General features: G+C 42.0%; 1 protein-coding gene across 1 annotated transcript in view; it reads right to left on the bottom strand.

The window, feature by feature from the left end:
- Positions 1–2,604: 2,604 nt before the first annotated feature.
- The window catches only part of AK4 (adenylate kinase 4), a 35,986-nt gene continuing 20,066 nt past the window's right edge, over positions 2,605–18,524 (bottom strand). The window contains exons 3-6 of the mRNA XM_066624021.1: positions 16,850–16,969; positions 9,081–9,253; positions 7,747–7,865; positions 2,605–6,266 (exon numbers count right to left, since the gene is read on the bottom strand). Coding sequence (XP_066480118.1) covers positions 6,152–6,266; positions 7,747–7,865; positions 9,081–9,253; positions 16,850–16,969 — 527 coding nt within the window. The 3' untranslated portion in view covers positions 2,605–6,151. The remainder of the gene's footprint in view (positions 6,267–7,746; positions 7,866–9,080; positions 9,254–16,849; positions 16,970–18,524) is intronic.

Raw genomic sequence — 18,524 nt, forward strand, 5'->3', positions numbered from 1 at the left:
AAATTAGATGTACCACTCAGCATTAGAACACAGAACTCTTTACTATTTCAAAATTGGCTTTGCTAAGGACTGTAGTTGACTTTATGACACATATCTGAAGTGACATGAAATAAGTTCAAAATAACTTTATTTACATATATCAAATAGCAATACAGTTGTAGAATTGTCAGGGTCGGGAAGCAAATGATCCAAGACAAAAATTCTGTCAATTACATTAACATACGAAACCCTAGAACAGTGGGTAAGTAGCAAAACCCCTTAGTCCCAACATACGGAGTCATTACAAAAACAGGATCTGCTTTAGAAAATGCAACAGATTCACAGTAAAGTGCCAAAATCATGAAGGCAAATATTATGGTGCATAAGATGGCAGCAATTCTCGGGGCAAGACAGTCACATCTGGACAGACACTGAATTGAATGCTTCTGCTCAGCTCAGAGGAACAAAGAAAAGGTATTCCAACCCTGAAATCATTTCACACATTTAAATACATACAACTTGTAGAAAAAAGTCACTCTGCAGTATCATATTAGACCATTTTCCCTTGTTACAGAATGAATTTTGAAGCAAACACTTCTCCATAGTTTTGGGGAACCAAAATCTCAGATTCATCTCAGACCCATGACAAGCTAGACTGAAAGAGCTTCCATCCAAATTTGCACATCCAAATTCTTTCAAAAATGCATGCTGGATTGCCCAGTTTTGTTCTTCCACCTGCAGCTTGTCATGCTGCCTTACAGATCTCCATGGAAGGTCTCTCAACTTACTTATATAGTGTCTGAAGATACACTATATGTTTTTACAAAAAGATTGAACCTAAATTGAACAGAGATTCCAACTGGACATCAGGAAAAAATTCCTGATGGTAAGGGCGGTTCGGCAGTGGAATAGATTGCCGAGGTAGGTGGTGGACTCTTCCTCACTGGAGATCTTTAAGCAAAGGCTCAATAACCACCTGCTGGAGATGCTCTAGGAGGATTTTGTGTTACAGGCAGGGGGTTGGACTAGATGACCTAACAGGTCCCTTCCAACTCTACGATTCTATGAAATTGGTCCCTGACCAAAGTGGTCTACAACCTATATGCAGACAAAAACAATCACTGTGGATTACAAATAGCACATTTCTATTGATATTTAGACTCTTAGCAGAAATAGGGGGATTTTTATGACTACCTCTAAATTCTGTCATTGCATCTAAAAACTAGACAGCAAGGATGGCTAAAAATATATAATTGTAGCCTTAGTAGAAGACCAGGAACATAGGAATGGGTCCAACAATCTAGACCAGAATACTGTCCTTGCCCTTGCTGGTTTGCATGCAAAAAGGAATATAGTATAATCTGCTCTCTGATTATACAACCAGAGGGTGCTCTCTGGATTGTACCACGAGACTTTCACATTTACCTTAGTGTTTGGGAATACTCCATTCCGATATGCATATCAGAACCACCACCACCCCCAAAATGTAGAGCATAGTTTATAACTCAGTATGTACCAAAGGATGGAAGGGATGAGTGAAGTAGTGACTGATTATCCTTTAAGTGCCTGCTCATGGAGACATGATTACGCATATATCTACATACTGCTTAAACATTTCCAAGCATAGATTAATAGAACACTATTTGCAAATTTGTTTAAACTTTAGAAAGTCAAAATAAAGGCTGCAATCCTATGCACACCTAAGGTCCAATTTACCAATGGAACTTACTTGTGACTCTACATACTAGCATTGCAGTTAATCTCCTCTGAAAAGGCATATGCATTTTCTGCAAGAATAGCAAGCACAGGTGAAAACCAATACAGCCTGCTTCTGTCTCAAGTGTAGAGGAGAGAAAGGAGTGTAGATATTACATTTTCTGAGCTCTTAACCATGGTTGAAGAAATTGACAAATGTTACAGCTGTGCTTTGCAACTTTGCTCAGTGAGTTTGCTTGTGCAAAATGGTATTAAGTTATCAAGACTTTTTCTTCTACTGCAGGGACATAAAATGGTAATACGACGTAATCTGATATGTTTTAATTTAGTATGTCAGGTAGTGTAGGCTCTGTCAGTGGGGAACTGCACTGACATTTTAAAGACAATACACTGGATATTGATTTAAAAAGCTTAATCATCATTCTACTATCAAACCAGCAAGGGGGAAAAAATCTATTCATTAAGATACAAATTCATTTTTCTTCAAAATACATTCCCCATTCCTCTCTAATAATACATAGAACAAAACTGGAGGATGCTTAAAAGAACACTGACAAGTCTTAGCCCCTCTGAAAAAAATTGGGAATCTAAATTACAGTACAATATTTACTTCTAATTTCAGAGAGAAGTGACACTAACTCTGGCACTGACAAAAGAGACAAAATCTTTTTTAGACTAGATAGCAGGTTTCAAGTAGTTAAACATTTATATTTTATCAGTTTAAAAAGAAATTAAGGGCACAATCCTAACCAGGTCTACTCAGAAGTAAGTCCTGTTTCATTCAGTGGGGCTTACTCTCAGGAAAGTGTGGTTAGGATTGCACTCCAAGGCTGCAATCCTAGCCACACTTACCTAGGAGTAAGCCCCATTGACTAAAATGGAACTTACTTCTGAGTAGATGTGCATAGGATTGGGCTCTAAATGTGTTATTCTTAACCAGCTGCAAGCCTCTATTTTTATTTACTAGAGTGTTCTTCAACCTGGGGGGGGGGTTAGCAACACCTCTTATGGGGGGCTGTGAAGGAAGAGTACTTGTGTTTCCCAAAGGCTACTCTGAGGTCCACGCGGCAATGGGAAGTGATTGGTTAGTACAGAACCCAAGCCAGCATGTCCATCCTCTTGGTGAGTTCCATTTTACTTCATATCTCGCTGTACTTTCTGGCATCTCACCAAGAGGGCGGACATGCTAGTTTCAGTTCTGCTAACAACCAGATGGTACCCACTGCTGGAGGCGAGGTCGTACTGTAGCCGAGTGAGAGTGGCATCACTTCACTGATTGGATCCCTGCCAAGAGGTCCTCAAAGTAGCCTTAGGGAAGTGCAGATACTCTTCCCTCCCAGCCCCTGAACAGTCCTGGTCACTCTAGCACATACAGGTGGGCCCTTTTAATCCATGGGCTCTGAACTTGTGGATTTGACTTGAGGAGCTCACATGACTTCCCAGATGCAACTGGACATGTCTTCCAGTCACAACCAGGAGGTTTTCTGAGGCCTGGAGGTGTCAGAAAGGCACTTTGGTTTTCAGAAAAACCAGAAGTGCCTTTCTAACATCTGGGGGGGGAGTGTTCTGAGGCCTGGACAGGTTGTGCATGGCCTCTCCAGGCCTCAAAATATGGCCCAGACCTGCAGATTAGGTTATTCAGGGGTTTTGGCATCTGCAGGGGTTCTGGGAACAAAACCCTGAGGATGCCAAGGGCTGACTGTATATTAGAAACTGAGTATTGCCAGTCTCATACTTTTTAATTTTGGGGTTGTGGCACAGAAAAGATGGAAGACCACTGTACTAGAGAACACTGTTAGAGAAAATCATTCTAGAAAGTGGAAGGGAAACAGAGGGCGTGGGAAGCAATATGCAGGATTGAAGGTTAGGGGCTCAATCCTAACCTGGTGTTAGGCTGGCGCAAGTCCCTTGCGCGGGCCCAGGAGTGTTGCGAAAGTGTCGTAAAGCACTTTCACGCCACTCTGGAGGAGTTAGGTGGCAAAAAGGACTTGTGCTAGCCTCCTTGCACCGTCACAGACCCCCAGGAAGGTGAGTTTGCTTTGGCTGAGCTCAGCCAACGCAGGGGTCTGGGGAGGGCAGGGAGGGAGGTGTTTCGGAGCAGGGAGAGGATAGACGGGCAGTGGGCAGGGAATGGGAAGTGGACCCAGGATCCGGCAGTTATGCCAGATCCTAACCCCATTCCTGGACAGCCTGGGCTAGTCCCGGGCTGCTTGGATTTGTGCCACCAATTTCTGTGGCGCAGATCCGAGTAGCCCCATTGGGGCTGCAGTTGCTCTTCTCAGGGTAATGGGAAGTGATTCCTCCTGCCCCAGGCTGAGCCACTAAGCACCAGAAACTTGTACTGGATACAGCAAATTAGGATTGCACTGTAAGCCTCTTATAGCTGAAGACTATTTGATTTGGTGTGTTGATCTAGAACAGTGGATTTCAAACTGTGTTCTGTGGAAGCATGTAGCTCCTTAGAAGCTTACCAGTGGGTTCCATAATTAAAAGATCGGTAATGGCAGACAAGCTTTCCCAGAACACAGTTTGCTCACAAGTACTAATTTTTCATGCAATGCAGGGTCAAGAGTGTATGCTGGGCATATTCTAGGGCAGTTTCCATTTGCATGGAGCAGCACAAGGCCCAAGAGATGTGACAGGTATCCCACATGTACTCAAAGTGCCATAAAGAAAATCCCCTGGAATCCTGCACAATGTGCATGGATTTCTGTAACAGATGCACACAAGTTATTGAGAGGACAAGTAAATGGAAAAAGAAAAAAGGTCCTTGAGGAAAGAATGTTTGCTATCTACTGTTCCAGAAAACGAAAATGTTTTGTTCAGCATTTGCTCCAACGTGGATTAGGAAGAATCTGTTCAGTGTTCTCAGGTTAAGCTACATGGTCACCAATATACAACCTCAACAACATTTCAAAAACAAAATAGAACTAGCCATCAAGGAATAGCTGCATAGGAGATAGCTTTGTTTTTATTTACCGAGAGAAAGTGCTTTCTTACCTCCAGTTTCAATCTAATCCTGGTGAGCAAGCAAGGGAAGTGATCGTACACTGAAATTGCAGGATCAGATACTACAGGCCACTACTCTTTACAAAATTAGTAGGTGAATAAAGATTGATCAGGCACTACTTGTAAGCTATCAGAAAGGTGCAACTGTGAAGTACAATAGACCCTACCAATAGGGGAAAGAACCTCAGTTATAACAATAAAATATACTGTCCTTAAAAACAAAAATCTAGCAACTGAACTGAGTTCTTTGCCAGTTCATGCAGTACATGTGAACAACCTAAGTAGATTTTAAAATCAAACCAAATATACAAATAGGCTAGTCACTGATTTTCACAATTGAAGAGGCAGTTCTACGGTCACAAGAATTTGCTGCTGACTGTATCAGCATATCATCTGGTTCATACCTGGGTTGGATCCAGACAAGGAGCTCTACTTGCCCAATAGGACTTCTTTGCTCTCCCCACTGCAGCCCCTTGAAAGCCTGCTCCCGAAGGTCAGGAGACCCTCCAGGATTGCACAGGATGGGGCTTTTGCAAGCTGCAGTGTAAAGAAGGAATCTGCCAAAACTTGAGGGGAATCCTTGTGCAAGCCCCTGTATGTTTATAGATCCAAGCCCTGTATGCTTTAGATCCAAGCATGTCTAAGCACATAAGGACAAGTCAGAGATATGTTGGGATAGCTTCCATGTGCCAACTCCCCCCCCCCCAAAGTATAAGAGACTGCACTGACATTTTATGGTAGGATGTAATAGTCTATACTATTAAAGCTCAAAACATCTAATCAAGTAGTGCAACTTTTCTTAGATCCAAAATAGAAAAACTTCCATAGCAGATCTACAGAATGACCTAAAGTCACACCAGTGAGTTAAACACTAGTTCCATCATCATACAGCAGCATTTTAATAGTCTCTTTGAGAACCAATGTATTTAGAACACCCATGATTTCAATCTTCATTTATTCACACACTTGACCTAAATAATGCACATATTTTCCATACTGCTCACTGTGCTCCAGATACGTTTTGGAAAGGGTTTTTTAAAAAAATTGATACAAGATGTTGGATCAAAAAAAATATTTTTGAAACATTCTTGGAACAGCAAAGCACTAGTTGTAATTGAATAGAATGAATATAGATTCCATAGACCCTGCTAAGGTATAGCCGTTTCTGTATAACCAATTTGGATTACTTAGAATCCATGCACGAATCCTTATACTGAGAATCAAGAGTTCACATATAGCATCTTTCAAGAAAAGTGTTCGTTATAGCTTTATTTCTACAACTATTCTCCAGCAGAACCAGGGAGAACAGCTATTTAAAAAAAAAAAAAAAAAAGGGTAGAGCACAGATATAGCACACCAAAATTTGTCTTTTCTTTCTTTTTTTAAAAAAGACCAAACACAAAACCACCACTGACTGTGTTAACACTTGTTCCTGTTCGGATTCTGTTTAATTTGCTTCTTCTGCCTGGATTGGAGGGATCTTGCTGGACACCAGAGAGTACACATAAGGCCAGATTTTGTTGGTCTCTGTCCCAGAGAATGAATGTAGGATCCCTCTGTTTCTGAAATATTGAACAAAAATTCGTGTTAATTCAATGAAGAATTTTAAGAAACCATGGGAACTGAAATTCTACAGAGTAAATGAAATTGACAAGAATGCAAGTGAGGGATGAAGAGAGAGATAATGTACACTTTTTTCAACAGGAGTGTTTATAATTTGTGACCAAAACAGACCTTTTGTGAAGCAGCCCATACACGATCAGCTATGAATTGAATAGAAGAGTGATGGATAGCAGGTTGCTAAAAAAAAACATTATATAGTATGGCTGAACCCAAGCTTTTAAACCCAACCTTAGAAGTGTTGTTTTTTTCCCCCAGTCACATACAAAGGTTAGCACAAGTATATACATATCCTCCTATATTATTCTCATGCAGTGGAGACAAACAGCTTCTGACATGGGTATGGTCTTTTTGAACTCCGTTACACAAGTAATTCTCAAATATTTTGCTCTCTGGAGCCCTTTATACTTCTAAAAGGAGTTTCAGGGAGCTCTGCCAGCACGTGTGTGCACTGGCACATGCACAGAGTGGTGCAGCAAGCTGGTACCAGCAAAGAGTCCAAACAGGAGGAGAATTAGGAAGGAGGGCCGCCAAGAGAAGAGGCAGGAGGGATGGACAAGCAAACCAGGCAGGGGGCAGATGGTGGCAACTTATGGTGTGCTACTAGCACACTTTGAGAAACACTATTACATAAAACCAGCACAAATGATTTATAGAATCCCTTCAATCTTGACCAGTCTGGGCCAATAACATGGCAAGGCCTGGAAAATCTAGATTCAAATATTTCACATTTAGGTGCTCTCTAGACAACACAGCTATAGTTCAGGAGCTGCCTTTGCATGGGATCTACAGTATGGGCTGAATCCACTAAAAACAGTTTCTGCACTGCTGCAGTCACATTTAGAAAGGGACATCAGGAGAAAATTGGAGACAAATTGCACTGCGATGGCCTCACACTCCATCTGTAAAAAGGGGAATAGCTGTGAAAATTCAAACAATATGAAATGGCAAAGCGGTCCATATCAGAGGTACTACATAAATGTTTAGCAACAAGAGCAACACCAAAGGCAAATAGGAACAAAAATTTCCTGAGCCCATTAAATTGAGATCTTAATTTCTGAACTGTTAGATTGTCTCTTTCCAAGAACAGTAAAAGATTCCCAGAACACGGCTTTGATTCCTGGAGGTCTATAAAATGGGTGTACTATGACAGATGTTCTATGTTCACTAATTCATCTACAATCCAAGAAACATCCCTATGCTTTGAACAGCATAAGAGAGTTGCCATTTTCTTTCAACTGTCAGGGGCACAATTCTAGCTTGCCCTCTGGAGCCATGGAGATTGGAACACAGGGGCTGCAATAGGAGAGAAGCTACGGAAATTTGCATGGAGGGCTTCATACATGAACAGAATTGCCTTTCTGTTTGTATATAACACCATTTAATATAAATGCTAATGCATAGTTTTGTATGGCAACTCACTTGTACAATTCCATTACAGGCTTTGCAGCATCCTTATATTTTCTTAGCCTGATAGCAACAGCTTCGGGTTTATCATCTTCTCGCTGGATTAACTGCTCACCAGTAATGTCATCAATCCCCTGTTTCACAAAAGCAATGCGTAAATTAAAAGTAATATACAGGTTGAGTCTCATTTTATTCTGGAGGGTTCCATTCCAAGCACTCACATGGATGGCAAAAAACACTCTATAGCAAATCAATTTAAAAAACAAAGTCTCTTTGTTCTGGTGATTTAAAAACAGCCTTGCTGACCTTTTAATGCACACAGAGGCAATCAGCATCTCTCCAGGCACTTAGACTTCACTAAGAGGCAGCAATCCCTCCCTTCACCAGGAGCCCCAGCAAGAATGGAGAAGGTGATAATCACTGCCATTTAGCCTTAGTTCATATGTTCAGGGGGAAGGGAGGAGTGAATGCAGAGAGAATGATTGATGGGTTGTCAGCCAGCTGCCCACTCTGGCATTATTAAACAACTGTTTTCCTTTAATTTAAAGGGCCCTTCTCATCAGCTTTGAGATAGAAAAATCTGTGGATACTTAGGTTATACCTGTAATCACTTGTATGACTGTTTCTCTGCAACAGTTAAAAGCAGTTTTTAAAAATGTGATTTTAAAGGGATGCATTTTTCCCCTTCTCTAGGGATCAACACATTCCTTCTCATTTGCAGGGGCCATTCGTGTCGAGTCAAATCCGTGTATAAAAAAATCTATGTATAACAAGGCTGGACCTGTATATCCAAGATTGTTTACAATTTGCACTAACAGTATAACTCTGATCTGAGAAAGATTGAACACTGTAATGAGTGGAAAAAAAATACAAACTTAGAAGTTCATTCTTGATGGGGAACAGCAAAAAATAATGCCTTACAGGGGAATACAACAGTCAAAAGCATCTTGTATGTTTGTAGGAAGACACCACTAGGTCAGGTCAGTTACAGAAAGATGTTTTCAGGTAAAAAGTATGACATAAGGCCTATTGGCACTAGTTGCCATTTGATCATATTGTTTCTTGTGTATTTTCAATAAGTCTAAATATCAATCTTTTTAGTGCCAATGTAATATAAAGCCACTGTGGATTCTATATCACAATTGCTTTCTTTTCTATCAAACTCACTTCACAGCCTTGCCTGCTCTAGCTAAAGAAAACATTTTTAGGCACACACATTATGCTCCAGAACATGAAACCTGTCCACCATTTATAAAATTAAAACATGCCCTTTATCTAAATAACACAAGCATTAAGTAAAAACCATCCTTAACGATTATGTGCATTGGCTGCGCTCAATAGGATCTTACATGTACGTGAGGTGGATTGAATTCCATATTATATACTCTGCCACTAGCTGGGTGAATCCAACGAGCACTTAGGCGATCTTTTAGAGTCTCGAACGGAATGTTCAAATTTATCACTAGATCCAGCTCACATATTCTGTCAAGTGCTTCAGCCTGACCCAATGTCCTAGGAAAACCTATTCACAAGAGATAAAATTTTAAAAAACCATTACTCAAGTTCGCAAAGAGTATGGAATTCATCACAAACGCTATTCATTACAAATTATTTTGATAACCACAGACCTGAATGGAACTACTGCCACAGATTGCAGGAACAGCTGTACCACACCAGTCCTTGATCAACAGTTCTGATGGATACTTCACACATATCTGTACATTGAATAGGCTCCCTGAATCTAATCTCATTTCATGTGTAGGCAGACACAAAGAGGCACCTTGTTTTAACCCTACTGCACTCAAAAGCAGCCTAAGTGAAATTCAAGGTAGTATCCACAAGCTGATCAGTCTCTTTTCCTACAGATTTTGGCTCAGTTTTTCCATGTGGGAATGTCCTCCTCCTCTTCGTAGCAGGCAAGATCACATGATCTGAAGAAACCAAGGGAAGGGGATCCCCTTTGATTCTGCAGACTTAAGCAAGTATATGCAGCCCCTCCCACAGCAACAGGACAGGCAGCAGACCTGCGAAACTTATACACAGAGAAAGTCCCCAGGATTCATACTACCTAAGCCCATGACCAAGGGAGCAGGCTCTCCCAGAACCCTAGGACAGCCGTTTCCAAACTGTGCATCATGATGCTCCGGGCATTGCAAGGCAGTTGCCAGGGAGTCACAGGCTGCCCCAGCAGGGAGGCCATGGAGCAAGCTACCAAACAGTGGCAGGAGGCTCAGTGCAGTGGGCAGAGATGCAGTACATGAAAACCACAAGCTGAGGAAAGCCCTCCCACCTACCCTGACCCTCTTACTGCTGTTTGGAGGTTTGCAACGACCTCTGAACCCAAAAGTGAGTGGCCAGTGACATCGTGATGTGTTTCATGCCACTGCCACTCACTTCCAGGTTCAGAGGGTGTCATAGAGGGTTCGTTTTGGAACCACTGCCCTAGGCATGCGCACTTTGATTCTGCCAGGGTGAGTAGACTGGGCCACCTGAATCAATGAGAACTCACAGGTAAGACCCAATTTTCCCATTCTCCAGTGGTTCAAGGGTGGCTCAGTCTTTCTACATAGGATAGATCCAAGCAGTGCCTCTCTAAGGGGGGAGGATTACACTGGAGTACCTGCACCACTTCTTGGAGCAGCTGCCTGCTGAAGACAGCATCATTTAAGGCATAAACAACTTGTCCTGGTTTGAAAAAGTGTGCACTAAACACCAAAAACATACCGCCCTACAAACAGATTTGAGGGTAGGGCAGGTTCTGTAAGCAGCAAAGGCTGCTAACACCCTCAGTGGGTGTGCTCCAATACCCAGAGGAGCTCTTTCCCTCAGCTTTATAAGCCAAGCAAAGCCCCTGTTGCCCGTTAACCAGGCAAGAGAATCAAGGGGGAGACCAACTCGGTTGTGTTCTTCAGATCATGTGACCCTGCTTGCTACCAAGACAATACTAACTTCCCACATGCAGAGACTGAGCCACCCTGGAACCACTGGAGAAATCTCTGTCTCATCATCAAAATGCAACTCCACTCAATACCGAGATAGGGCTCCAAGAAAGGAATAATATGCCTCTAGGCTTGGTTCATATGGGATGCTGCTTTCCATACCACATCTAAACACCTATTCTTAGACAGGATGCAGCATGTATCAGAATGAAATGGAAGAGCTGACCATCATAGCTAACAGGTGAAATTTAAAAAGAAAAAAGTGTTCCCCATGTTAAACATCCCCATCTCCTTATAGACAAAACATTAGCATAGCAGAGAGTGCAGTTCTATCCTGGTTTCCTGCTTTAAAGAAGGAGTTGTCTGGGGTGGTTTTGTTTAAATGTATGAGAGCATTATCATCAAGCACAGACTGTGCCCTTCCCCTCTTACAGTAGCCATGGAAACACCACTGACTCTATGAAGAGACAGATTTCATGATTCTTATGTGTTGATTTTAGTTTGCTTGTAACATTTTTGTATTTTAATGTCTGATGCAAGCCACCCTAGTTGCCCTTATGGGGGTGGAAAGCCACAGTAGAAACTTCTTCAGTAAATAAAAATGTGATTCTTCTCTGGAAGTCATGCAATCCACTCTGCCGACTACAGACTGTGCCATCTCATTTTGTTGCATATGCAGACCCAGTCTTCATGTTAAAATAAAGCAAATAAAGTATGATATGGGGCAAGAGCTGGAATGGGTAAGGATGCAGTCAATTTTTGAAGTTTCAAATAAAGTGCCACGCCCTGGTCTGCAACTAGTAGTATGAGAGTGCCACCTGGAAGAGACTGTACACTTCATATATGGATTATGGTACTGTCTTCACAAAGGAAGCCACCACTTCAAGGCTGCAATCCTAAATGGCAGTGGTTCCCAAACTCTTGGGGGGAGAGAGATAGAGAGAGAGAGAGAGAGAGAGAGAGAGAGAGAGAGAGCAGTTCTAGCATGATTTCCTGCTTTAAAGAAGGAGTTGTCTGGGGTGGTTGTCAGGGAGAGTTTGGGAACCAGTAAGTGTTTGTGAGGGACAAGAGGGCAGCAACTCAATTGCCACGATCACACTGCTGCTGGGGGGGAAAGGGTTTTTTAAAAACTTACCTAGCGGTTGCTACATCTCTCTAAAATTTATTCCCATAAAGTGGTCATAGAATTGCAACCCATGTTTCCCATAGGGAGAGAGATTCATTTGAAAGTGGTATATAAAAATCCCATTTGCTCTTAGTTTAAAAATAATAATATCATATACAGTGCAGAAGGCTGAACACAGACTTAAATAAATGACTGCAAGTCACAATGACTTTCAAGATTAATTACATATTTCACAGAAATAAATTTGTTTTTCAGAGAAGCAAATGACTAAATACAATTCTGTATCCAAATATTCTTACTATACTGAATTCAGTCAAACATGGTATTATGGAACACCTATCCATGGCTGTAATGTTTTGAATTATATTTGCTTAATTTTCAAGGCAAAATAAGAAGAAAATGAAATGCAACATGATTTCCTTTAAAGTTGTCCTGTTGTTCCATTTTAGCAGTGTTCAAACATTCTATAAGATCTCCAATACTAAGAGTTTCAGTGACTATCAATTTTATCTGTATCAGATTGGTCATAAATCCTGTAGGAATTTTTCAAGCCTCTCTTTCCTCTGTGAGGCTTGATTCACACCAAGCAAGACACCTTAAAATCTTTGGTAAACCCAGAAGGGAGATTGTGGTGGAAAAGAAACAACTTTTACCTTGTTAAACTGCAGGATGCTTCACCCATGAAGGAGTCTCCTAAGATGTTTTAGATGTGAATGCAGTTAACACGTGAATCATACTGACAAACTTGTCAGGAAATTGTGGTTAGCTATTGCCAAGTGTATACACTGTATACTCAGTCACAAACCCAGGCTGTATAATGTGTGAACAGGCTCCTAAATGTATCCCATTGTACACCTGTACACAGAGAGGACAAAGCCAGACAGCTAACCAAAAAGGAAAAAACAAAGTGGTAAAGTGACGGAATAAAGTACATAAAATGGAGAGCTGCACAAAATTCTGCCCCCTGTCTTAAAAAATGCACAATGCTGTCTTCTTTGACCATCAGCCTTACTACATCTATATGTTTTCTTTGAGACAGTGAGAACCACTGTAACAGAAAGGGAAAGCCTTGGTCCATGTCATTCATAAAGAAACAACAGCTTTCATTGAAATACCACAGGCCACATTCTTCAGCACTTGGGGCCTCAAGGCAACACTGGTTTCTTTATGTCACTCAACAGAAACGTGTCAGAATCCTAGCAATAATTTCCCATTTCACAAACTGCAGTACTTCAGGTAGACACATTTATTCAGGTCAGTGGCTATTTAAGTTGCACACCACCACAACCTCAATATTAGTGAGCCACAGATCTGAAATTTAGTTTAAAAGGTGGAGGCGCACACTGAATAATTCATAGGCATATTCAAGTGAGCAAATACGGGTTGTATAATCGTATTCAGAGATATAAACAACTTAGGTATTACTCCTGCACTTGAATGTATCAGATGTTCCCAAAAATCCAGTCCTATTAGCCTCTCTTTCAGTCAATTCTTCCTGTGATTTCAGTCAATCACTGATCAAAGGAGAATGTTAATTTAGTTTTACTGATAATGAAGGAGAAAAGTTCCACTACCACTACAGGAATCACACTTTTTCCAATGATAAACAGGGAGTCTGTGACTAGATATCCCTGAAACTGCCTTTCATACGAGCTTGCCTGCCTGAGAGCTCTAGTTCATCAGTGTGTCCTTTCACCATTCTGAAAAGCAGCAAGTGGGCATGAAAAAGATGGTCCATCTGTTGTGGGAAAGCTAGTATGAGGCCCTGTACACAATATTTCACAAATGGTATACATGCTGTAGTATGGATATACAGGCATGCCCCAGTGTCTGCGGGGATTCTATTCCAGAACCTCCCAAGGACACCTGAATCCACAGATACAAGGGAACACTACCCCCACCCTCTGGAGGCGAGAGGAGCTCTACTCCTCTCAGTTTTGGAGGGTCCTCCAAGTCTTAGTGGTGAAAAACATCACTTATGGTTTTATGGGGGGGGGGGGAACCAGAAGTGATGTTTTTTCACCTTTAAGGCTCAGAGGACCCTCCAGAGGGGAGCAGAGCTTCCCTCACCTTTGTAGGGGGAGCAAGCTGGGAGAATCCATGGGGGGCCCACAGACCCAATCGGTGGATAAGTGAATCCATGGATATGGGATTCGCAGATACAGGGGGCCCCTGTATACAAAGGTGCCTTATGCCAATGTACTTGGGAATTTTTTTTCCAAGTAGGTGTCCTTCCTAGTCTCTGTGCACAAGATCCTTAAATGCCTCCAAACCACTTGAACATATTTTCTAATCTGACTTGCCTGATCAACTAGTAGAAGGCAGATTTCCCTGCTGAAACCAGTTTATTCATTATCCTCATATACGGAGAACGGACAACTACACTTCTGATTCTTCTGCACATTCATTTTGTTCTTTTAACAAAACAGAAGGCAACCATGTTTTGCTATTGCTAGATTACCATCCAGTTTAGAGAACCAGCCATTAATTGGAAGAGATGAGCAACCAGGCTCCTCACACAATCGTTGATTTGAATTTTGATTTCCCAAAAGATAGAGTGGATGGGAAATCATTCTGTTCTGTCTTTCTTCCCAGCTCCCATTAGTATGTAGCTGAACATAGCAAAGTAGATCTGTAGTCATGTGCCCTATGGCTGTAACCTACAAGGTTGTAAATTTGGTTGCATAAAGCCAAAGTCACTCCTAATTTCCTAGGGACGTTTTCCATAAAGGTCACATATTAGGCCCAGTAATCAAACGTTCAGTGCAATCTTATCATGCGCTGGGACAGACAGGCCAGGAGGCCTGCGCTGTATCCAGTGCAAGATAGGTGCCCAGAGTGCCTCAGCCAGAGGCAAAGGAAAACTCTTCACCTTATTCCTGGGTAAGCCACTACAGCCCCAGTGGGTCTCCTCACACTTGCACCACCTCCAGAGCTGGCATAAATCCAAAGACAGCTGAGTGGCCTGCAGTTGCTCCAAGCTGCTTGGGAAATGGGGTTGGGATCTGGCATAACAGCCAGGTCCCAGCCCCACCTCCTGCCTGCCCTGCCCCCAGAACCACACTCCACCCACCCTCCCCCTGCCCTGAAATGCCATTCACATGGGGGAGGGAAGAGGCAGGGCACTGGCCCACAGGCTGGAGAGCCCTGCTCTAGCATACGGCTAGTGGTTCCCTAACTTACCAGGGTCATGGAGCCCTTCTTCCACAGCATCATGTCACAGTGGTGCTGGCAGCCAAATTGCATGAGAATCATACAAAATCTTAGGCCAGCTAAGATGGCAGCACCCAGAAGAGCTGGAAGAAGAGGCCACCAGGGACATCCCACAGCATCCCTGTGAATTCACTGTAGCATCCCGAGGCATCGTGGCACACAGTTTGGGAATCACTGGCACAGGGCTATAATATACTGGGTGTCTCAAAAAAATTCACACACATTTTAATGAGCTCTAATTCATAGATTCTTCACTGCAGAAAACCTGCAACACTCATACCTAAAGGAAGGAATAAAAGGTGTGCGGAACCATCTTAGCTCACACGTTGGTGGATGTCTGCAGATCCCTTAGTCAACAACATCAGCAGTGTATAGACACCAATGGGGAACATTCTGAAATCTTGGCTGAATGCACTTAACTAATATAGGGCACAATCCTAAACCCTTATGTCAGTGCTTTCCAGCACTGACATAAGGGCAATGCAGCTCTGAGGTAAGGGAACAAACATTCCCTTACTTTGAGGAGGCCTCCGTGAGTGACACCCAACTGCAGGATGCAGCACACACCCCATTGGCACCACTATGCCAGTGCCGGAAAGCACTGACATAAGGGGTTAGGATTGCGCCCTAAGTAACTGGATCAAGCAACTGCTTCTGCTTACACCATATGTAGTATACAGGGCCTCCCGCATTATCCATGGGGGTTCTATTGCAGGAACCCCCACAGATAAGGAAACCTGCAAATAATGAAATCTGCAGGTTTCAGGGGCCCTGTAATTCTCTGGAGCACAGGTCCTGTCACCTCCAGAAAGTGTTCTGAGGAAGTCATATTTTAAGGTCTTAAAAAGGTCTTTGGAGGTCCAGGAAAGCCCTCCACAGGCCTTAAAACGTTATCTCCAGTTTTTCCATAACGTCACTTTCCGGAGTCTAGTTTCAGAAATCCAGCTAGTTCAGAAATTGTTGTGGACACAAACTGAATAGAAACTTTCTTGAAATAAAAGCAGTCTTGGATGAGCCAGCCCCCTCTTTTATCATGATGTAAATTAGCATAAGTGAAGCATGGTTAGCGTTGTTCACAGCACATAGATGAATTTGCTCATCTGTGACAGATGAAATCACTGATCAGCCAAGTGATTTATCTTGGCTCTACTTCCTCCCTCCCACACACCAGTTGCTACTTGTACTTCAGAAACACACAGAGACTACCCCATTTCAAACAGCAGAAGGCAGTCTCACAGCCAAGTCAAGTCCCCAAGCATTACTGAGGACTGAAGGCAAGCAAGACACCCAGTTGCTGCTCCTTAATGGGAAAGATGAACAGAGACACTAAAAGGTGTGTGTGTGTTTCAAATCATATAACCCAAACACAGAGCTCTACTCTTTGTGGGGATGGTATTTAAATCTTTTAAATAAAATGGATAAAATAAGTGCATACAGTACCAGGTTAGGAGAGAAGTAGCCCCAATTAGTTCTCCAGTATGACTCAGAGAAATCAAAGCACCAAGAAGGTACATCTAAGATGACATAACTGTTGTCCCCTTCCTTTAGCATCTGAATAAATGCACCTTTTTAACAGGAACCCCTACATTTCTTCATATCTGTTCAGAATTATAATTGCCAAGTGTTTAATTAGGATTCTCTGTACACAGGGGATTCCAAGATGTTTTCACTTGCAAGCCCTCTCTGCCACAAGTTGCTAAAAATATAAGCAAACCTCAATGTAGTCTTGATAGTTTCCATGTTACATTACTTTTCCACAAACAGGGTTATTAAGAGTGCAGAAGACAGAGAGAAGCAGAGTTGTCTCTACTGGCACTTAAATTTTTTTTTTAAATCTTACCATCAAGTAACCAGGGCTGGTTCTGCATTTTGTCCAGTTCCGATATCATTACACGTGTAAATACATGATCTGGCACCAAAAGACCTTGCTCAAGATACTGCTTTGCCAAAATACCAACATCTGTTAGGAAAAACACAAAAGCCAGTTAATTATTCAATGAAGGTTACAATCCTATACATACTTTACTGGGAGTAAGCCCCATTGGATAAATTGTAATGTCCTCTAACACACACAGGATTGTGCTCCAACACATCAAGAGTACTCCAAGAGTTACCTTTGTTAGGATACTCCTAGAAGTACATCTGTCCAATTTATCTTGCTGAATTAATTCTCCATCTCAGCAGTGATAGAAAGCTCAGGGAAGCAGGAAAGTAACTAGCTGAGTTTGGAACCTCTGTAACTACCTACCTATTTTCTTGTAGAGAAAGCCACAGAAAGATTGGCTGGTGTTCAGGCATCAGTGCCTTTCAACAAGACCAGTCAACACATCAACCAACTTTCTCTTCTCATGGAAATGATTCCAGTTCTCAGCCAAGAGGACCTAAGTTGAATAATTTAACCTGTCAAGTTAATTATTCCACTTAAGTTGTCAAGCAAGCCAAACGATATGAACCTTAGCTTAAATCATCTGACACCTGCCAGGAATGAGGCCAACTGAAAAGCATAAAGGAAGCACTTGCCCAACAGCACTGATGTTCTTGTGGTGTACTATCTTTTTAAGAAGCAAAGCCAGAAGGCCTCAGAATGAAAAAGGACATGTGAAGGAAAAGTACACATGAGGAAAAAGAGGAGAGGACAGCAAGGATATGTCAGCTAGGTTCTCATGCACATCAGAGGCTTGAACTGTCCCTCTGTATGGTTTAAGCAAAGGGCTATTCCAGCAAGCTCTTTGCAATAAAGAACTGAACTATCAGAAGTGGTATGTTGTGTGCTGCTGTTTTTACATATTCAACCATTATAAAAGCAGATTTAAGAGCTTCATTATAACACACTTTGGAGCAAAAATCTATCGTGCTCAGAAAACAAACTGAAAATTTGGTAAATCACAAGTAGGCTTGGAAGTAAAAAAAAGTTGTGAAGGAAAAAAGGGTGTGGGCTAAACTGGGAGTTTAAGAAGAAATTGGAAAACATAGCAGAGGAAGAAAGACGTTACAGACTTGAAATGAGGCAGCAATCAAAAGCATGGCAGCTAAACCTCTGCTAACTGGGCAAAGAAGCACTTTTCAAAGTGGTGCTCCTCTTATACGTATTCAGCAAGGCAAAAGAAACTGTCCCTCTTCATCTTTTCCAGTGGCATCTTTTCCAGTGGCCATTGCTGGTGTCTCTTCTGTATTTTATTTTATTTTTAGATTGTGAGCCCTTTGGAGAGAGGAACCTTTTACTGATTTATTTCACTATGTGAGCTACTCATATTTTCCTATGTGAACACTTTGAAAACTACTCCTGTTGAACAGTGTATAGTACTAATAGCAATTGAATTATAGGTGGAGGAAGCAGTGGGGCTAAGAAAGACTAGAGAAACCAGGGGTTAGTGGAAAGAAGAACAAAGCAAAGCTAGCTGGGAACACAGAAAGGAAGTCACAACCAATATTCAGCTACAGCCCAACTTTTAAGACCCTATTTCTATATTCCCTCTGTCTGGAATCTTGTTAAATGCTTGATTTCCTTGGCAACA

This window comes from Tiliqua scincoides, chromosome 4, assembly GCF_035046505.1.
Source record: "Tiliqua scincoides isolate rTilSci1 chromosome 4, rTilSci1.hap2, whole genome shotgun sequence".
NCBI classification, from domain to species: domain Eukaryota; kingdom Metazoa; phylum Chordata; class Lepidosauria; order Squamata; family Scincidae; genus Tiliqua; species Tiliqua scincoides.